This window comes from Poeciliopsis prolifica, unplaced genomic scaffold, assembly GCF_027474105.1.
Source record: "Poeciliopsis prolifica strain line A6 unplaced genomic scaffold, Auburn_PproV2 SCAFFOLD012, whole genome shotgun sequence".
NCBI classification, from domain to species: Eukaryota; Metazoa; Chordata; class Actinopteri; order Cyprinodontiformes; family Poeciliidae; genus Poeciliopsis; species Poeciliopsis prolifica.
This window is the reverse complement of record NW_026562387.1, coordinates 4,680,586-4,702,769: the sequence shown is the minus strand read 5'-3', so window position 1 is coordinate 4,702,769 and position 22,184 is coordinate 4,680,586. Positions and strand designations below refer to the sequence as shown.

At 41.2% G+C, this 22,184-nt stretch overlaps 1 protein-coding gene across 3 annotated transcripts; it reads right to left on the bottom strand.

Annotated features, from left to right (window-relative positions):
* Positions 1 to 7,914: 7,914 nt before the first annotated feature.
* rnpc3 (RNA-binding region (RNP1, RRM) containing 3) lies at positions 7,915 to 21,742 on the bottom strand. Of its 3 annotated transcripts, none has more exons than XM_055037911.1 (16): positions 21,671 to 21,742; positions 20,662 to 20,817; positions 20,531 to 20,578; positions 20,300 to 20,409; positions 20,084 to 20,167; positions 19,038 to 19,149; positions 18,329 to 18,397; positions 17,132 to 17,274; positions 16,876 to 17,001; positions 16,350 to 16,492; positions 13,317 to 13,502; positions 11,729 to 11,823; positions 11,337 to 11,395; positions 10,174 to 10,306; positions 8,332 to 8,409; positions 7,915 to 8,176 (listed from the first exon to the last, which is right to left on the bottom strand). In XM_055037911.1, the coding sequence occupies exons 2-15, from the start codon at positions 20,812 to 20,814 to the stop codon at positions 8,341 to 8,343; spliced, it is 1,530 nt and encodes a 509-aa protein (XP_054893886.1). In that variant the 5' UTR covers positions 20,815 to 20,817; positions 21,671 to 21,742; the 3' UTR covers positions 7,915 to 8,176; positions 8,332 to 8,340. The 3 variants fall into 3 exon arrangements, with proteins under 3 accessions (XP_054893886.1, XP_054893888.1, XP_054893889.1); XM_055037913.1 differs by having other exon boundaries at positions 13,317 to 13,499; XM_055037914.1 differs by lacking the exon at positions 18,329 to 18,397.
* Positions 21,743 to 22,184: the final 442 nt, after the last annotated feature.

Here is a 22,184-nt window from a genome sequence, read left to right as displayed (position 1 = left end):
TCCACACAACGTAGCATGTGTCAGGAAAACAATATCTTCAAAAGACAGAATCCTCTTCTGCAAGTCAAGAGTGTTATCTGTTCTGTGCTTTCAGGGTTTGATAAAAGACCACAGGAATGGACTACGATTTTCAGTCGCCACATGGGGGATCGGCTCGACTCCAGTTAGAATTCATTTAGTCAGATGGCCCCAGTGGATTATCCCCGGTTTTCAAAGGCATACATTTCTGACGGGTCATTTCTGTGCACACAACAGTCCACCCTCACCGAGAACCACACACCGAGATCAAGGCCTGAAAGCCTCACCCATGCACAGCGCTTGTTTTTTTTCTGTCTCCACACATGAACAAACATGCCAAACCGATTAGATATACTGCTAATAATTACTAAAAGTATAACTGGTCTCAGTGTGCTGTTCAGTCACGAGCCTCGCAGAAATTTCCCTGTTTTCCCTGATCGTTCCAGAGCCCGACTAGCTTTAAAATAATTATATTACAGGGACTATATTATGTCAAATCAAACTTTTTGACATGTCATATTGCTATTCCTTCATTATATACAAACTTGAAGTGTTGAATTGATTCTTTCACACATGTTTCAGAAATCTTTCAATCTCCCGATTCAGCTGCGTAAAACGCCTGGGTGGACCCATTAAATTTTTACATATTCCCCTAACTAGTCTGCTTGGTTCCTTCATCTTCATGATGTAGTTTGCTTATTAATGTTTGGTAAGAAAAATAAATAAAAGAAAATTATATGTACAAGACAAGATTTACTAATTGCATGCACTCGAAAGGTAACTGTTTGTATGGGGCTATAATTAGCAGTAAAAGGGAAATAAATACAAACTTACAATGGACACGTTCAGATTTGTTTTCACCATTTAACATGCTCTATTTCATTGAAATACGCTGTAGTTTTTGTCTGTAAAGTGACAAAATTTCAAAATGTTTAAGCAGCAATGAATATTTTTCCAAAGCACAGTGGGTTAAAAGTGTAAGCAATGTATTCGTCCAGGAAACTAATGAACAGATATTCGTCAATTTTTTTTTCTTTCTATGTGTGAAGAACATTTCTCCTTTCTCTCTACAGGCTGAGGCAGGAGCACTAATGAAAGCCGCCGTCCGGCTGAAGCAGGGGAGCTTTAGTGTTTCACAAAAGTGGACACTGCAGAAAAGTGTGTTTACCATTCAGCATTTTCTAAATAAATGGCAATTTCCTTCAGAGAGGCTGGACGGACCGGCGTGTGATTCAGCCAAACATGACTCCACTTGACCCGTCCTAAACTTAAATGACACCCGACAGCTGGCTGGCAGACAGGCTCCACCAAAGAGTACGCTTTATCTTTGCTTCCCGCCAAATAACCACGGCGGACAGCTTGCGGCGTCCCTGGCGTCCACGTGTGATCCCGCCCGGTTTCACTTGCATGTGGCTCCCGAAAATGACAAAAGCGACTCGGCCTTTGGGTTTCCGTCAAAGCCCGAAGGGAGCGCGTCCACTAGAGACCTTGCAGGAAAGTATTAAATTGGTGACCTGACTCCCATTAATGAGCCTTAGTGGAGAACTTCCAGACTCGCACAAAGCTAATTAGCGAGTGTTGTCTGGCTGTCTATCAAAACCGAGACAATAGAGCGGAATCACAAAGAGCTGCCATGGGAATATCTAGACGGGATTAATGTACACAAGTGAGAAATTGCAGGTGATGAGGTTCCCGCCTTCTGGGGTTCACTGTTCTCAAGGAGTGAAGGGAGACAAAAAAAACAACAACAAAAAAAGCCCACATTCAGCAGGGATAGACAACATTGTTCCTACGTTCAGAGCGAGGCACCTGTTGAACGTCGAGACGAACAACCGCAGACTTCTTCTGCAAGGTCACTTCTTTCATGACCCTTCCCGGTAATTACTCTTGGATTAATTCCTAATTCAACACATAGGCTGGGATGACTCCTTTGTTATTAACTTTGAAACGGAAGGGGAAACCTTCCAGGATTAGTTCAACTCACTGATTACTTTGTGGTGTAGGAGCTGACTGCAGAATGTGCCGGTCGGTTTGCTCGCCACATTGATTTCCTTGCCAATACTGAGGCTGGGGGTTGCGGGGAGGAGCTCTCGAGACTTATCGCCCGGCTCTCTCGGCTGTACTCTCTGTAAATCTTATTAGAGATGGAAGGCGAAGCTGGCGGCCTGCGCGACGAGCGAGATGAGCACAAGGTTAAAGGAAGGCATGACTAGTACAGACGCTGAAAGAGACGATGCGCCTCACTTACTCCCGCTGTAAACGTATGCACATGCAAAAAAAAAAAAAAAAAAAGGTGGTTAAATGTTTCTAAAAGACAAAAGACTGCGGTGGCTTTAAGGAAAATGATAGTTGCATTTACAGAGAAGCTCAAACTTGTTCATTTCTGGTGAAGCAAAAATTTTTTCCCCTAAAAAAATAAAAACAAAGGAAGAGAAAGTAGGTTTTTACAAGCTAAAACATTAAGAGAGTGTCTGGTACAAAACTTACACACATCACTTACTTCAATTATTGACTACTTTAGTTCACAAATGAAATGTGTGCTGTAAATGCAGTGTGGCGGCTTGCGCTTCACAACGTTGATGGATGCACTAAATCTGAAATTCATCCTCCTCCTCTTGTTAGTTACTCTGCTCTTAGCGTTCTGTTGGCAGCCAGGCGTCGCCTCTATTACCACAACAGTCCCAATACAGTTTGGATCGTGCTTACGTTGCACTCCTTGACTGATCTTTATGTCTCCATATGGGGAAAAAAAAAAATCAAACTTACAGGTTTCCAGCTTGCGCAGGCTGCTACAGCGGTAAGAGAAATGAATGTGACCTTCATGGCAAGTTGCAAAATGTGACTGAGTAGAATATTCACCCAGTTGGCTTCAGGTAAAATAACTGCAGAATTAAACAAATTTGCACGAAAATGTAAAAATTCGCACAGGAACATAAAGATAAAAGCCTAAATAAACTATTTACAGTTTAGCAAAAACAAAAACAGTTGACTTAGGGGTTAAATTAACCCCTAAGTCTAAAGAAAATGAGTAGCACCAGAGAAAAAAAAAATGCAGAAGAGCTTCATGCCACTATTAAAGCTTTACCAGCTCAGCAGAGATGGAGGCTGATCGCCTTGATGAAACACTTTACTGATGCAGAAATTCATGCAAAAGGAGTCCAGGCCAAGAACCGAGAAGATATATTGTACAGTAAAAAGACATTTTCCCCTTGGCTCTGATTTCTAGAATTCCAATTTCTTTATTGTCAGCTTGCTTTCATATGGTTGGCCCCAAAAAGTTTGAACATTTATGTCCTATTTATTGCTAAGTAACACGGTGAGATTTTTGCTTACTCCAGGTTTTTCTACCCACAAATTCTCAACTGCAACAAACCACTGACTGCACACAAACACTGTTTTCTCAGCACAGGTCCCTGTTGGGGTGTTAGCTAATGATAGCAACTCGTGCTAGATGGATTGCCAGGCGGTGCCTCTCTTTGGAGGTGAAGGCCAGCTTAGCCATATTAAAAAGGCACAACAGCATCAGCCCAGGCGTCTGCTTGGCATGCCGCTCGGCCTGTGCGCGTTAGTCACACAGAACCGCCCGGGGAATACTTTCTACCACTACTGATCACCGGCCTGCTACTCCTGGCCCTGAGAAATCAACCGCCAGGATTTATAGATTTGCCTCAGATTGGCTGTCCCGCATTCGTACCCCCATAAATACTTTTACAGCTCCGGTAATGCTACTGTTGGGAATAAACAAGGTTACGGCGGACAAGATGAGGCGGAGATTTAGTTGGCAACTCGGACAGCGTGGGGCAAGAGAGATGAGAAACGAGTGGCGGTGAAAAAGCAAAGGGAGGGACCTGCATTGGCAATGAGCATTTTGTACCTTTGCAGGTCTATTTTTACACACACCGACATAAAAACAAAAAAAAGTCGACATGCCTTCGATGACGAGACTTCCTCCGAGCAGGATTCGGTTTTCTGTCACGCTGCAAATGAGTAAATGCAGTATATCGGGCATTCAAGATCGACAAACGAAAGCCGCAATCAAGACGAGTAAACAAACATTTTGGGTTTAAGCAGAGCTGGTGACCTTGGGCGTAGTTTTTAAAGACATTACGGATTAATTATTCAGCTGCATTACTTTAGTTCAGCTTTAAATGCTACTCATTCGGACAACTTCATGAAACTTGCAAGATTTGAAAGCATAAAATATGCATGATCAAGCCATCATTCCCTCCATAATGAATAAGCATACATTAGAATTGACACAGTTAAAGTTAAAGTTGACTAAGCAGTGCACGTCATCCCCACTATTTGCACCTACGAAGTCAGCAGAGGAGGCATAGGTAAGTCGCTCCCAGCGGGGAGGGGAAATTCAATGGTTCACATCAATTGTTTATAAGGTTTCCAGTTCAGGAAGAGGTCGACAAGGGGTACAAATCGACTACGTCAGAGAGAGGTCTTGCGTTTTCTAGAATCTGGTATGTTTTGACAGACATTTTGCTCCGTATTTCTTATTTAATCAAATTTTTTCGGGGAAAACGAGTGCTGCGGTTTCAGAAAAACAGCAGCAGGTGAGAGAAGAAGCCGCTCCGAACGCTGCTAAACGTCTCGCCACCAGCAAATGTCGTGTCTTGCCTATCAATATTGGTCAGGTCTCAAACATGATAAAAGTTTTGTTCAGATTCCTTAAGAAAAGAACTTACTTGTTTATTTTTAGAGCCTAACGCTGTGGTCTTTTTTTGGTGATGTACGTTTGCAGTAATAAGAGTCCAAAGGGTCTGGAGGTTTTACAACTTTGCTTAGCATTTTATGTGAGCGTAAACTGTGATGGACTGGCAACCCTAACCCTACGTCACCCCATTGTCTCATGGATACAGACGCCATCTTTACTGGTCACTTAACCCTTTTAGGAAAAACTTTAAAGGCACACAACTAAGTTGATAGTAGAAAATATCAAAAAGAAGAATAAAATAAAATTAAATAATAAAAAAAAGTGCATCATTATTTCTGCAACCTTTCTTTTGTAGCTCACTTCAGTTGTATGGGTTGTGTTTACAACAAGGTAAAACATAATGATAAAAAAAAAATGTCAGAATTATGTATAAGGCAAAAGAGAATGCAACATTCACTCAGCACTAATGTGGTGATTCACAAAAGGGAGCTTACTTTCCTTTTAGGGAAATTTTTGAATTTTGATTTAATACTATCATCAGAAACTGTACAGAGTGTTGGCCATCTTACTAGCATTTTGCAGAAATCACGCTTTTTTTTTGTTTGGAAATATATCAGATGTCAGATCAGCACTGCTCTGGTGGGATTTAAAAGCACAAAGATGCAAACTAAATGTTTTCTGCCATATTTTAACATTTGCTGGAATTTATTCGTTTCTAATCCCATAGTTTAAATTCATTTGCTTTCTTTTGAGTGTTTTTCTAACTTTGTTATAATTCAGCTTTAACCTTCTGTGAGAAGTGATCAACGGGGAATTAGTCAATTTTGATCAATCGCCCATCAATGACCCATTCTCTGTACTGCAAAACAATTCAATCAATGCCCATTCATCCAATTGGGGCGTTCTTCACTTCTGAGGATGACTCGGCTTTCCTGAGCTTTATTCCTATAATTCTTTTTTTTGTATCAGAGAATCTTCCTTGTATTAAAACCCTTTGAATGAGTTGTGGTGCACTGTGTTGTGACAAAACAACCTGCTGACGTGATTAAGGGAGTGCTTTAAAAAGCAGTGAAATTGCAAAACTTGGAAAGTTATTTCTTAAAATCTTTATTTTCCCAGAAGAACACCTCCCCATGGGTTGAGAAAGGCATAAACGGTGTCTTCAGGGGTGAAGAGTTTTGGCCCGAGGCTTGTTGATGTCTCCAGTTTAGTAAACATGTCACTCAGTTTTCACAAAAAAAAAAAAAAATAAGCAATATGAAAACTGAAGGCTGATATTTATGAAAGACCTGAACTAGTAGGAAAAAAAAAAAAAAAGTCAGCATGTGTATTCAGCAGCCCCCAACAGACTGCACACCTGGTTGAATCTGAAATACGAAGCGCATCGCTGTGATATTACTCCTGGGTAGAGTGGCGGTATGAGGCTGAAAATGAGGCCCGCGCAAAAGCCGAGGCAGAGCATACATCTTTATCTGCGTCCACTTACAAAAGGTTATCCTTCATATTGCTCAAACGCCACCTGATAAATGTCCTGGTAACTCTCAATATTTCCACGGCGGGTGGCGCATTTGTCATCGTTGGGATGGCGGGCAAAGTAGGGCACAGATGGGAACTTCTCCCCCGACGGTGGCGTTGAAGTATGAGCTGCGGGTCGAGGCAGACGAGCGCAGGTGATTGATAAGGCTGCGAGTGTCTGGGTTTCAACCAGAGGCGGGCCGAGCTCACAGCCGGGACCGGGACCCGATCAACTGCACTGAGTGATGCATTCAAAATTAATAAAACAGTAACGTTACACAAAACTGTTCCTTACTTTCTTTCTTTTTTAGCTTTCATAGGCTTCGTTTCAAAAGTTTTTTTTTTTTTTTGTCTATTTTAAATCAAACAACTCCTTTTATATCAACAAATGATTGGTCAAATTTAAGTCAGTCGCCTGCTTTGTGATGTTGAATAGCAGTTAAAGAAACTAATTATTCCGAAACTGAGTTACTTACACAAACTGTAAATATATGATCAAATATATAGTGTTAACATTTACTGTCGGCTCACGTTTGTCACATCTAGTTTCTTTTAAAGGGGCGGTGTTATGTAAAGTCAACTTTTCTTTCTTTTTTTTTTTTAACTTGTACATCATGTTATGTTATTCACTGATCAAAAAACATTCCTGGAGTGCAGCTTTGATTGTTTATGCATGTTTTGGCAACCATTCAGCTGTGCAAAAAAACAGAAGGGAAGCCTCTGTGGACTGAAGGCGGCCTTCAAATGCAGTTCGTCCTCGGAGCTTCCGCCTTACTAGTAGCCCCTTCTACTGTCCAGCAGCAATTAGCGAACACCTTGTGGAACGGCGCATCTGCCAAGCTCATTGTGTGACCTCGGTGTATGAGCTACTGCTCCGTGAAGTGCTGTTCAAAACGTTGTTAAAGGATTAATAGAGCAGATATGTGGTGTTGAGTTCCTGAAGAGCGGGGAGATCTTAAAGAGACAAGAGGCCGAAGTGGGTAAAAATGAGAAAACCACACCTCAAAGACAAAATGCAATTGATAAAAGGAAAGAGGCAAGCGTACAAATAAACGTAAAACAAATTAGCTCAAGGCAAGGTAATGAATGTGTTTCAATGGTTTAGTCACAGTTCAGACCTGAACCAGTTCAGGATCTGCGTCAAGACTTGAAAAGCTCACGTTCATCGATCCCCTCCGTCCAATCTGTCTGAGAGACGCGGTTCTGAAAAGTCCTTCAACGTCACACTTTTGCACAAGCTAGTGCACATAATTGCAGACATAAAGCCCTAATTGAATCACATCGCAGTTGGAGGTCAACAAGTGTCGAAATATGACAAATTTCAACCGGTATGAATGCATTTGCAAGAAACGGCACACCTGTGGTTTTATTTGTCCAAAGCTGTGCTCTGTAATCAGAGAAATGGGGCCAAGGGCTGGAGAGGAAAGCTTTTCAAGTCCCAACAATTTCCAAACAGACTGCAGTCTGCTTGTTTTGCTTGCCTTCTATTCGGGAGTGCTTTTCTTTTCTCTTTCTTTTTTTCCCACTGTTTTGACAGCCTACCATCTGCCGCTGAGCCCCGTTTAGATCTCATATACCTTTTCCCCACTCTGTACTTACTCGCCTGACAAGACTTTAAGTTTTGGGACTAATGATGCTTTTGGCTGAGATGTGTGTCTGAGGCGGTAATCAGAAGGAAAAAAAAAAAAAAAAAAACATGACAGCAGACATTCTGAGGAAAATAGTTTTATTTATTAATGTGAGAAAAGAAGGAGACAGCTTCTGAAGACCAGCACCTATTCTGTCAAACAAGGAAAAATAATCAGTAGGCATAAACAAACAAAAAAGCAAGAAAAAAAAAAAACAATACTCGGCGAACTACAAGACAAGTTTCAAGCTTTATCTTTATGATAGTGACTATAACTAAAAGGCTGAGGTTTTGCTCCTCCAAAGGATATGCCGACATAAGGATACAAATGGTTTTTCCAGCCTTGGTATCTTAAATAGATAAAGTGCAAACACAACTGTAAGTATTTCAATGACATTTTTTGTGCTACACAAACGAATGGGTGCATAATGGGGATATGTGAGAAATTGTTCTTCGGAGAAAAAGAACAAAATAAGAGTTGAAAGGCTTTGGGGAGTTTTCTCACCTGCTGGTTTCACCGCTGCTTTGGGCCCTTCTTGCCGTCTGTGCTGACTGGTTTGGGTCTTGCGGATCTAGCGAATTGCTGGGAGTTTTATAGTTAAGGTGCTTTGGAGGTTTTCAGAAGTGAATGTCTCTTTCTGCTTCGACAAATGTGCATTTAGAGTTACATTTGGAAAGCCACCTTGGTTTCTAAGCCTACCCAGCTGTGGCTGTCCAGGAGCAGATCTGTTTTTCGTACGGGACACAGAACTCGTCAGGTTCTAGCTGAAGCTCTGCGCGATGCGGCTCTGAGCGTTTTTTCCTAGCCACGCTCTCTGCCTCGTGTAAATTAAATTTTGAGAAAAGGTCGCAGCTGTTTCCTCGGAAGGTCAGCAAACCACTGGCCAAAACTGACCTTATAAGAGACTGGACGCATTTTGGGCTTTTTTTGTTTTTGTTTAACTGCCTCGGTTGAGCTGCGACAGCTTCGAAAATAGCACAGAGTTTTAAAGCTGCCACCTCGATGATAGGTTAAATAAAAAGCGTGGATGGGATTTATCAAAGGACTTTTACCGATGATAAACCTCCTGCTTTAATCTGCCAAAACATCAGGAAGGTTGATTTTTTTTTCTAGCAGACTGAGTGGTTAGTTGCAGGGCAAGCCTTTAACAAGCTATGAATTTATACAGGTTCACTGCTTGTGCTTTCTTTAAACAAATTCAGCAGCAAAGCAAACCGGCCCTGACTTTCTGATACGTTTTTTTCTTTTTGCACTCTATTTCTATGAACTTCAAGCTAACAAGCAGAATTTATTCTAAAATGTAACTTATGCTAATATGAACTGAATGTGGAATTTCTGCTAACAATAAATTTTCTTCTGAAACAGAATTTATGCTAACATGGAATTTAGGCTGAATCCAGATTTACGCTAAAATGGAATTTATACTGAAACAGCAATTATGCTAATTCCCAATTTCAGCTAAAACGTAAATTATGCAAAAATTCAGACTTTTTGAAGCCTGTCACATTTTGTCGCAGCACAACGACAAAGTATTTTATGGGGGATGATTGTGACAGACCAACACAAACATGTATTCAGCCCCTGTTTTGTCATAGCCCTACACAAAATCAGCTCAGGCAATTTAGATAAAGAATATGTAAATATATCTTTAAAAAATAAATATTGCAGAGCTTGTCGTTTTATGCGCTACTTTATGCAAGTCCACCAGTTCCTTACTTTACATATACCTATATGGACCTCATAGGTAATGAGGACCAATGTCAGCCATGCTACCGATCCAGATCCAGATGTTAAATTCTAAGCCGAGCACATGACAATGCTGTCTTCAAGCTAACTCGCTGCGAAATGCACATTAAAACGGCGTCAAAATCAGAAGCCTTGCTCCCTGTGACAGGTTCAAAAGTTGATGCATAATTAGCTTCGAGAAAGAAGGAAGAGCAGGTGGTGGTTCAAAGCTGCCAGAAATTAGTCCTCATCCTCCTGAAAGCACTGAGGGGCACAGCCAACAAAACATCTGTGGAGGGGAGGGTTCACTTAATAAACCGAAACTACTTCACCTGTTCCCTGTGTCGCTTTGATACACATCCTTCCTACGATTAACGGTTTTCTTTTTACTTTAGTCACAGGTGAAATGTGTTCTGGCTTGCTTATTTTTTCAATCGGTGATGTTGGAAAAAGGTGCTGATTTGGACTCCAAACAAACATTTTTCACACCAAACACAACTTTACATCTTGGCATGTCTGGGTGCCTTCACAACAAAAATTAATTAAACCCCAACAAAGTCTGCGGTTACCCTCCTTTTAAAAGCCTTGTTCTCGTTTCATTCAGCAAGAATAAAAGGATACAACGACCAGGGGTTTGTCGTGGAGAACGAAGCCGTTGGTTTCCCGCAGGGCTTTTTCGGCGCTGCGCTCGTTAGGGAGTCCTATGAAGGCCTGCCCTTTCATCCGCCCCTCCTTCATTAACACGACGTCGAACCTGGGGAGCGAAGAAAAAGCGGGAACACATCATTATGGCTGTACGCTCGTGGCCCGTCCGGCTCAAAGGTTGCACCGCGCTCCGTTGGGCGTGACACGGGGAAATGTTATCTGCTCCTGTGAGCACATAAAACCGAATGGGTCGGCAAAGCCCGACGACCTGCGGGCTCTAAATCCCGACAATTGATTTTTGCCGAAGACGAGCAACAGGAGGCTTTAAAAGTTTATTTAGCATTCAGGGCAGGATCTGCCGCTGATGGGCATGTGCCCGTAAAGCCTTTTTTTTTTCCTCTGGAAGCAGTTCATAAAACACATCCCCACTTCAGTAAATCCTGGACAGCACAGATGACAACAACCTTCGATAAAATAAGCAGTCGGCAGCAACACTGTGGCCCATCTGCTTCAGTAAGCATCAGATCTTGGATCATTTCTGTCAGAATAGATGATGGCTGCAGACTGTGCTCTCCCAAATTAAAAGACAGAGCTATGATGCAATATGCAGGCTAACTAGCTGTGCAGTTCAGCCAATCAGAGTCCATGTAAAGAGCCAAATTTTAAATTGTTTAACCAAGGACAGTAACAAAGGAACAACGAAACTGTTAGTAAATAATGTAATTCAGATATTTTCTTTTTTTTTTTTGGAAAGATTACAAAACGTGGTTACACTTGTCAGTAATTGTTTAATGATTTATTTATTGCCATGTTTGTTCTCCATATGAAAAAAAATATACAGTGAAGTTGAAGCCACAGGTGGGTAAAGGCCAGCCGGAGCCCCAGGCAGAGATTCTCTCTTTCCTGTTTCTCACAGGAGTCTGGCCCAAGCCTATTTGAGGGAGTGCTGATGCACCAGCATCTTAATGTCCCTCATGATCTCAGTATTAGTGTGGATACTTATTAAAAAATGAAAGGCACAGTCAGCACAAATTACTGGAGGCTCTTGGGAAGAGCGGAATAATTGCCGGGGCCAAAAATAGCCCCAAAACAGGAGAAAAAATGCCACTCGATGTTAAGCAAGATTTCTGTTTACGTACATGTTTCTCTCGGCTTCTGACGACGGGTTAATGTATCGTCCATAGATGTACCTCATGTCCTGGGAAACATTAAAGATAATTAATGAAAATATCACGTTTCTTTGCACATCTTTTTGTCATTTTGCCACATTAAAAACAACAATTAATAAAGAAGCAGGCCATACTTTTCAGATTTGTATCTGTAACTACATCAATCCTTATTCATCCGCTTTAAGTTATGTGTTACTCCACATGAAACAGACTCAGATTTGCAGTTTTAATATGTTAATAGTGTGAAAGTTGAAGACAGAATCTTGCGCTGATACAGGTGAGTGTTTGGGACAAAAAAACAAAACAAGAAACGGATCAGGAAGGATGGATGAAAGTGGGTCACGTGCAACAGCTGGACCTACCTTCTCCTCCACCTGCTTTGCGATGTTTTTCACGTACAGTCTGCAGGTCGGCTCGCCGGCTTCATAATTTTTAAAAACAGACATCCTTTTTATCTCTGTTTTAAAAAGAGGGGGGAGAAGGAGAAGAGAAATTGATGCGAGATGAATAAAAAAGAAAAAAAAAAAAACAACAACAAAGAAACACAGGTACAGAGAGCCATTTCTGTGCTCCGGAATCCATTGGAGGTTTGATTTGATTTCATTCGTCACCTTTCTGGAAATGTTTTCCCAAACACAATGTTTCAGCACAGGCGACGCTTTGTCGATTTGTACTCATCGGTTGTTAAATGACGTTCACAATAAGCATCTTGCATCAAATGCAAATAAAACCCTGAGATCTTGGGGGTAAAAAAAAGTTCAAGCTGCTGTTAAACTTTCACCAGCAGCTCCTCCTTCACTGAGGGATTCATCTCGTCTCTGGTTTCAGGTTTGACTTTCCCACAGTTTGCAAATCATTTCTCTTTTTGTTTAGCCGCGACGTCTATCAGAATAACTCCCGGCTTATCCTAATATGCATTTCAAACGAACTACGGCATCCTGCGCTTGTTGCATCACCTCACAACAGAAGTGTGCGAGGAGGAAATTAGAGCGTTACAGCTGTTCCGCAATACCTACATGAAAGGAGGAATGTTGTCATTGGGAGCACGTACTCGAGTCGAAGCGCGTCCCTCCAAGGTGTTTTAATGTTTGTTGACTTTATAGAATTTTGTTCTTTGTCTCTCGTCAATGGTGTTGTGATGAGTTAAAAAATTAAACTCACTGCGCTGTGTTTCCACGTTTTTGCAATTCAACAGAAGAATATACGACTGTATCTGTTAGGAAGTCTGGTTCATGGTGGGGAGGAATTTCCAGATGCTTGAAGGTGTCGCGTTCGTTTGCTCAAATAATTATAGGCAAGTACAGAGACAATGGGAATGTTGGCAGAACACGCCATGGGCTGAAAAGCCAATCAGCAAGGAAGAAGACAACGATATTATCGTTTGTCGCAACAACAATGGGGACAATTTATTGGAAAGTAAAATGTGTTATTGCAACAGTCTTAGTTGTGGGGCTGCTTGCTGCAGGAGGGACTGGTGCACTTTATAAAATAGACGGCAACATGAGAAAAGAACATGTTGAAGCGACATTTAAAGACATCAGACAGGAAGTTAAAGTTTGGACACAAGTTGGTCTTTCGAGAGGAAAATACTCAAACCAGAACTCCAGCAAACTGTTGCGAAGATTGACGATGGAAACCTACAAATGTTTGACTTAAGTCATACAGTTCAAATGAAAAGCTACTAAATAGCAGGCAATGTATGTAAACTTCTGATCTTGGCAAAACCAATAAGTAAATCTCTGACATATTATTTCTCTTAATATTGTGGCAACCAAAAGCAAGAGAAGTTTGGTCTGATTTTTACAATATTTTATTTCAGAAAAAAACTGAAAAAAGTCACAGGAAAATCTGTCTTTTTTATTAACTGCATGTAAACGTGTGGTGTCACCTGCACAACAAAGTTTGCATCCATAATGTGACAACCTTGCTTGGATTACTCTAACTCCTTACCGTCTCTGGACAGCCGGCCTTTCTCTAGCTCCTTCCTGGAGATGACGTCTGACACCAGGTCCTCTTCGTCGTCGCTGCGCTCGTCCTTCTGCTGCTTGGTCTGGGCGCTGGGGTAGAGCTTCCCAAAACCTTCGGCCTCCGTCGCTTCCTGAGAGCTGCTGCTGGGGCCGCTCTTGCTCTCATCTGCTAAGAGAGGAAAACCCCGTCAATCGGTTCCATATTTTCAGACAGTGACAAAGAGTGATTATCAGTCAACATCACGCTGTGTCTGCACCCACTGCACTGTGCGCGTCACCTGCAGAAAGAAAGCAAGATTATATTATTCTGACTACTTGAACTATTAAAAACTATCACCTATTTTAATTTTGCCTGGGCAGGAAAACTGAGAAAGAACAGAGCAAAATTCACTGCAGTCAAAATGATTGCTTGTGGACAAAGTAGGTATAAGTGATAGTACTTCAGTTATTTTATTGCTAAATAAATATGAATCATGTTTATGAAAATTGATAGGTTTAGGAAAACCCTTTTGAGGTTTAACACCTGCACCCTGGTTCACCAGGGATACGCTTGTCTTAATTTAAGAGGGACTTGACGCATCTCAACGTGAACAAAATTGTTTCAATAGTCCTAGTAATTAAAGTTTGAGCCATTTTGTTTTATGTATTGATTTCATATTTAGTCATATTAGAATTATCTACAATGTCACACTTATGTTTGCTTTTTTTTTAGAAATGTTACATCACTTATGGCTATATTTGTACTAATATTTAACACTTTGGATGGACTAGCTTTTCAACAAATAAACAATTCCCCCTTATGAATAAATAAAGGACATTCAATTCTATTCTGTATTTTTTTCCCAACAATAGAATTTATTTCTCACCTGCACGTAATGCGTTTGGGTCATAAAGGTGTATCCTTCATGACCCAAATGCTCACTAACGTCCATTTGTAACATCACATATTTTATCACAGTATGATGAATGGTTGTAGTGCATCGACAACATGCTAGATAATGTTAAAGCAGCAAAAAATGTGAGTAACTGTGGCAATCAGTTTGCAAACAAATAATTCCTTTACCCGCTGTGGTTTAAAGAGTGAGAAATTAACAATTGGAAAACTGAAAGAAATAGCTTTTTTGTTTGTTTGTTTGTTTTTCTTGAATGAAGGTAGCGGGGATAAATCTTTTCAGCAGTACGTGAATGCGCTGTCGATGGAAAAGAGCAGTGAGCCTTTCCAAATCCGCAGAAAGGGAGGAAAAATGGTTTGTCATATCAATGAGATGTATGTGCGCGAGTGTCGAGGCGCAGAATGCCGTGGAGCTTTTCTGATAAACACTAGATCGCCGTTTCCGAACTTACAGTCCTCCTTATCGGTCGCCCACCTCCCCCTTTTTTTATTTAAACAGCTTGTTTATCAGAACTCCCTCGCCCCGCTCGCCAAAACAAGACTAATCCAAGAAGACGAAAAAAAAGCCACCTGTCAGAGTTTATCTTTCCCCTGCCTCTAGGAAATCCTTTGTACACGACTTTGAGATCTGTTTTACTTTTTCAGGAGTGAAGCTGAAGCCAAGGAGAGGGGAGATAAAGAAGCAGGGAACCCCGGAGATGACAGGAGGCTCAGACTGTGTCCTCATAGACGTTTGTTCACGCAGATAATAGCTTAAAAAAAAGCCTTTCTGCTGCAACTTTCTGCTTTGAAGCGCTGCCGTGTAACACTGGGCTCCGACTCCACTTCTAGTCGGGGCTTGAACTTGTGTCAACAGGCCTGACAAATCATCTCTTGGCTCGTTGTGATAAAAAAAAACAAAAAACACGGAAGAGAAGCTGGAGCCTTGCTCTGTCTCTCTTCCACTGATGAGAGGCCAGAGCCTTTTTGAGCTTTTGACTCGAGCAAGAGAAGCGATCTGCAAGACAGATGAGATGTATGTGTGCATCTCATACATCTGACACAGCCTGAGTTTCTCCAGGCTGTGAGCATTGTTACTCACCAAACTGAGACAGTTAAAGCACAGTACTGAGTTTAAACAGGGCTGCTGTGCATTATTCAAATTATCAATAATTTCTAGATTTAGTTGACTAGAGTTCTTAGTCAATCATGTTATTCACCTTTCATTAAAAACTCAATAAAATAACCTGGAGTTTGTGGCTATCATACAATAGTTATAGGGTAAAAGAGGCAGTATTATGAATTTATTTTTACACAGTGCTAGTTTGTAGCATAATCAAGTAATTGCTCTACCTTCAGTTGTATATATCACATGGGACTTAAAAGACATTTGATTATGTTATTCAAGGTCTTGAAAGTGGGCCTCTGTCTCTTTAAGAAACTCTGCCTTCAGAAAGTCATCACAACATCGCTCCTCTGTTAACACTTTAATAACATTTTAGCTGCACTGCACTGAGAAGTAGCTTGTACAAGGAGCTCAGCTGCTGCGCAGCTCCAGCAAGTGTTTGCTAATTTGCTGCTGGCTAGTCTGAAGGAGTTGAGCTGGGGAGCCGTGGTGGAGGCAACTCAGAAGCTTGGAAACTCAGACGACGAACTTCCCAAAAGCGTTGCTACATCCACCATGGCGTTTTGCACAGCTGAATTTCTTAAACATGCACGAAAGAATCAAAGCAACACTCCAGCTATGTTTTTGCTGAGGAAATAACATTCTATGGTGATGTAAAGTTAAAATAAATGTCAACTTTACATAACACCGCACCCTTTAAAAACATTTTCAAGCCACTGTACTTTTCCCCAACCACCTCCTCTTCATTCTCTGCTCTGTTTGTCCTTTAGAACTGCACACTCATTTCTACAACTATAAATAATTCACCAGTCTCATTTCAGGGTAAATGCAAGGACTTCCAACCTGAAGCCGCTTTAATGAAGTGAATTCCCTGGTTATAAAAGTAAACTCAATCTCTCTGGATATTGAATTTCACTCTAGGTCACCAAAGTTTATTTTCCTGTTAATTCCAACCATAATCAGTGGGTTTGTTGGGGTTTTTTTAATCCATGTGAAGCTCGGGGGTCAAAAAGTCCTACCTTCGACTTCGACATCGGTTTTGGCGAGGCCGCTTCCCTCCGCGCCGGCTGCCGCCTCTGGCACCGAAATGTGGAACTCGATTTTTCTGGGCCCGGCGGGGTTCGGGTTCTCAAACACGTCGGAGGCCTGCAGCACCGGACCACTGAGACCAATAGGATCACAGAGAAACAGAGAGAAAACTGAATGTACAGCAAACCTGGATGATGTATGGTTGGTTTAGCCATTTTTTGTGTTTTGCTAAAGCTGAGATGTTCCACAGTCGGATAAACAAGTGGCCAGGAGATGTATTTATAGTTCGGAAAGCAGCCTCTGCGCTCTGTTCATGAGGGAGGCGGTGTGCAGGTGTGTGAGAATGTGGAACAAGGACAAGTCGCTGAGCCACACGGGGCCGTCTCCAGGAGGAAGACGGATCGTCTGGAGGGTTTTTTTTTTATTATTTGCCCTGTGCTTTAACTGAGCCATGAATACGGTATCCAGATAAATCATGTTTGAGGACTGTGACATGCTTGAGTGCTTGCTGCGTACCTCTGAGAGTCTGGTTTCGGAGCGTAGAGCAGGTCCTTGATCTTGGGCTTCTTCCTTTTTGAAGCTGTTTTTGGTCTCAGGGGCCTCTTGCATGCTTGGTTGACCAGACCCATCAAACGTGCGATCCTCAAATAAAACAAGGGGAGGAAGGGGGGTAAAAAAAAATGACTAGCATGTACAAAAAAAACACAACATCTAAACACACAATGAAATAACAGCTATGAATATTGATTCGATGCCTGCATCCTCTCCTCACCTCTCTTTATCTTCTTCATCCCCGCTTTCATATTCCGACTCTTCCTCGCTGGACCTCCGCATATCCTCCTCTGGTAAAGGTGGGTAGTCAGTGGGTGGAGGAGGAGGCATGGGGAAGGGTGGAGCAGGAGGCAAGAGCTCGAACTGCAACAAACAAAAAACAAATCATGCATCAAAGGTTGCGGTGGGACTCGATTCAAATTTTTAGTCAAGTTAATTGCAAGAGCTAATGAATTAATCAAAAAGTGTGTATCGACAAAATACGCAACATTTTCAAGTCAGGAAACCCCTTTTGCTGCTAAACTGTTGAATATGAGCTCACAAGTAAAGATCTGTAGTTTTCATTTATTTTTTAGGCTATTCAACCATCAGATTGGCACAAATGCTAATATAGCCTTTCGGCATTCAAGTGTTTCAGGATCCCTTGATCATTTATACAACTTCTTTAAAAAAATACTTTTGTGGACGTTGAAATTAGCGCTGGGAGTGTCTATGCTGCTGCAACATATTTAGCATCTCAATGTTATTTTAGGCTTGAGTAGATACAAAAAAAGGCCAACTTATTTGAGCAAAACTTGCACACAAAGACAATATTTTCCAGCATCCAATGAGATCATTTTCTAAAGAACAAATTAACTCCCTCTGAGTCAACAGAGGCGGCTTTGTCATCCATGTGATGTCAGCAGATATCACTTGTGCATCAGATTTATTGGCATTCCAGAAACAAGTGAATATATGGTTCTGTCTGGCACTTTTGTATGTAAAAAAATACAAATTTTATAAATTGTTTTTATGTGCTAAACCTATGTAATTAAATAATCTAAATTAATGCGTTGACACTAATTACACGAGTCTAACAATGACCAAAAACAGAAGTAATAAGTCATTCTTATAGTCGCTTTCACTGTTATTGCAACAGTCCACAAAATATTGTGATAAAACTTTACAGCCATATTGCCCATCCCTAAATATATCACATTTGTGAGGATCAAAGGGAAAATTGTGTCATGATGTAAGATTCAGAGGAAGAAGTGGAGATAGACAATATATCTGCTTGGACGGATATATATATATATATATATATATTTTATGGAAGTTGTCTCAAACTGGTGAGTTCAAAGTGTTTCAGTGCTTTTGCGAGACCCAGTATGACCAGTTATACCAATTCTGTATTCAGGAACCACATCTGGAATCTTACCATGGGTGGTCTTGCTGTGACAGGACCAAATGGGCACGGCAGATTCATCTTGTTCATCAAATGAAGCACCTGTTTCGATGTGAAATATGCACGCATTTAGAACAGGGACAGCAGAATGCGTGTGTGTGCGTGCGTGCGTGTGTGTGTGAGGAATCCTAACACAAGCCGGTTGCATAAACACACTGCGGCTCCCCAAACAGGCAGCCTGGAACGCAGGCTCCGTATGTAAAACAGACCGGCCGACTTCTGCATACAAATATGAGGATCAAGGTGGAATTGAAGCAGAAGAGAGATACCTGAGGTGCAGCAGAGCCGCTCGGCTGGCGCACTAGCACCACCTAGACGCCAACACGGGATGCAGCTCGGCTCCCAGGGAAATGCTAAACCCATAACTCATGCTTCCCACTTACATTTTATTATTAATACTTGCTCCCCCGAATTGGGTTTTAAAAGCCAAACGCTTGCCGTTTGATCCTTAAGAGCTTGGACGGTGCTCAGAAACCTTGGGCACACTTATTCCTGGTTCTTGTTTCTATTTCACAATCAGAATCTGAAGACTGCATGCTTTTTGTTTCGGTCACATTTCTTGGAAAACACAGAATCCAGAAAGGAATATAATGCAACACAAACCATGGAGATTCTCCACATTTGCATATTATGCTGTTGGATGAAAAATAAAGGGAACAGAGGAGAGGTGGTGTTTACTCACTTGGACATAAAACTTTGGCACAGCGATGAGGGCATGCGTTATGTTTGTGAGAACGCCGTTGGATGGCGGTGGGTATAAATATTTCAGCGTGGGATTTGAATGAAATCTCATCCTAAAGGGTTCAAAAAGAGGAGAGGGAACGTGAACACCAAGCATAACGAGTCACCCACCAATCAGAGATCAACTACTTGGTTCTAAACAGTGACTAGAAGGTTGAATCAGGACAAAAATCTGATTTTCTTTCCTGTTTTTTTTTTCCTTCCGGATCATTTGTTGCCTTCTGGGTCTGCCAATGCATCAACAAAGACAATGATGCAATTTTTTGTAGATGAAGCAACACTAAGAAACACATGCTTTGATGTGTAAGTGGGTATGGTTGAGTCTCGTCTCAATTCGAACTGGGATCAAAATTTCAACAGTGGTTATATAGTTAGAGACAAAAAAATAATGGTTGTTTTTAGCCTTTAAGTAATTATATCTTGTGAGTATTACTCTTAAGGGGAACATTTGCCTCCTGCTTTTGCAAAACACATTTTGAGATGTTCTTTGGATTTGCTTAGGTTGCGTATACAGTTCATGTTAACGTTTAAAAATTGGAAGTTGGCTTAAGATAAAAGTTGCAACAACGAGAAAGCGTGCTGTTGCTGTAGCGAACGGTATCAAAGAGCACCTGGTCCCGTCAACTGACAGGCCAGGCTGCCTGTCAGGAGTTCAGTGGCAGCCCAGCTACCTAATTGGACACAAGGTGTCTGACAGCTCCCAAATATGCCTCTCAGATTCTCTTCCAGGTTCACTGTCAGCTCGCCTGCAGGCGGTTTCTGCAGAGCGAACTGATGACGCCTTGACAACTGTTAAGGATCACGTCATGCGAGCACACTGAAGTGTCCGCGGTCGATTTGAGGGGAGAGTGCAGGCTTTACAAACTCCATGTAAGGGGGGGCCCCTAAAACATCTAGTATGTAGTTTCTTTTATAGCTCATAAAATGTGATCGAAACTCAAAAATAATTCAGTAACCCTTTTGTTTACGTCATGTTGTCATTCTTACCCGAGTTTAGGAGAAACGCCAGTCTCTATGATTGGGATTTTTGGCTGTTTGAATTCTTGTGTCTTCTGCTTTTCTTTGACATGACTGTGTGGAAAAGAGAAGAGCTTAAACCCAAAACTTATGAGAGTCTACACAAATGAAATCAGTGCAACAATTAAAAGTGGAAAAAATATGTTGAATAGGAAAGCGAGAGTGATGTACTACAGAAAAACATACCCATCTGACACTGGGGGGTCCTTTAAAACTGTTGAATTATCTTGGCCTCGTGCAAACTCCACAATGAGGGTCTGGTCCAGAATCTGTAACTGATGGAGCCTACTGAGGGCCTACAAGAAATAGGATGGGAGGGAGATTACCATTTTGCAACACAAACTCATAGAAAACATAGTTATATCTTTATATGCAAAGAAAAAAATATTTTGTGGCTTTTGGACACAAGACACTCACTTTTGCTGCCATATTCTCACTTTTAAATGTCGCAAAAGCTGCATGTTTCTGTTAAGAAGGATGAATAAATAAATTAATCAAGGAAGTAAAAGTCAGATTTTAGGATGCAATGGAGTCAAAAAAAAACCTACCAAACGTCCCCGGTTTGAAAAGACTCGAACCGACTCTGCACCAAAATACGTCAGGAGGTCTTCTTTCTCGTCCGTATTGAGCTCAGCCGGCAAGTGGCGGACAAGCAGCGTTCTGCTGCTGTTGCTTTTGGATGAGTCTTCATTTTTCTCCATTTCCTTGATGGACAGAAGGCGACAAAAAAAAAACGACAAGGTTGGTCCACAAAGACCTCCGAATAACTCACACCTGCCTTAACTTTCAGTTAAGTTTATACTTCAGATTTACTGTCAAATACAAATAGAAGTGAAACATAATGTCAGAATGATGTCACCTGAAAAGATAATAGAATGCAATCAAATGCTTTTTTCCCCAGGAAAATAGCCTTTCAAGCCACCCTGCCTGTCTGTTGACCTCAACCATAAATTCTGCTCGCTATCAAAAAATGACGTCATCTGTTGCAGTCATTGGTGCAACATGACTTTAGGTTACATGTTTTTTCTTTGATAAAATAAACAGCAGGAAAATGACATCTCCTACTTACTCTGGATATGTTACCGTAACATTAAAATTTAAAAATGAAACGTGACCAAAAACAAGAACAAAAAAGCAAAAACATAAGAAATAGAGTTTAATGCTTAGTGATCACAAAACAGACTCCTCAACTTCTATGAACAGGGGTACGAAACATCTAGAAATGACCCTCTCTCTTGGAGAACGTTGCAATAAACGAAGCCGAATCAAATAACAAAGAGTGCTAAGTAGTTGAGTATATTCAGAAGCACTGAAAACGAAGAGACGAATTCTCCATAAGCAACATAAGGCAAAAAAGACATTTTTCGCGAAATCCCTCCTCAGGTTGAGCTAGCGTAATGCTACTGCTACTACCGACCAGGTTTAAAATCTATTTTATGAACCTACTCTACAAGGTTTTTTAACGACAAGGCGCCGTTCATAAACCGACTGAATTCAGCTTAGTAAAGAGCTCTAACAACGTGAAGAACTGTGCTTTCCATTGAACAGATTTCATACCTGCCTCCTAAAACTGCAAGAAGACTTCCGGGTAATTCTTCTTCTTTTTCGTTCCGCCAGTCGACACACATTTCAGAGACATACTGCCTCCCTGTGGCAGAATGAAGTCACTACTCCTCTCTCGCCGAACTTTGTGATCACATTTGTTTACCAAGCTTATAATTATTCCCAGCTCTTCTTTAGATGTGCTCGACCAGTGAACTAATAAATTATAGCTTACAAAAACAATACACTGGTGAAGAAAAAAACAGTACCTACTGTTTTAATGTTATCCAGTTTTATGTTTTTGGTTTTAACGCTGAAATTTCTCCTCCACAAGAATTTTTATTATTAAAAGGTTGCAAAAAGCCATTGGTGGAGTTGTTGTGAACGATTTGAAAACATTCCCCAGCAGATTTCAGAAAATTGAGGATGACTTTCAGACAACTTTAAATAATGTTGAAAAGGTTAGGAAACACTTTCATTGGGAAACAAAACTCCTTGGACATTCTTTAACATTCATATTCAAAGCTTT

What these genes read in the sequence shown, in the direction of transcription:
- rnpc3 (XM_055037911.1), bottom strand. Translation starts at nt 20,814, where the DNA reads ATGGAGAAAAATGAAGACTCATCCAAAAGCAACAGCAGCAGAACGCTG. An exon ending in CAAAGCAGGTGGAGGAGAAG is followed by an intron (nt 11,396 to 11,728) that starts GTAGGTCCAGCT and finishes AATGTTTCCCAG; the next exon opens with GACATGAGGTACATCTATGG. An exon ending in ACGACAAACCCCTGGTCGTT is followed by an intron (nt 8,410 to 10,173) that starts GTATCCTTTTAT and finishes TAAAACTCCCAG; the next exon opens with CAATTCGCTAGATCCGCAAG.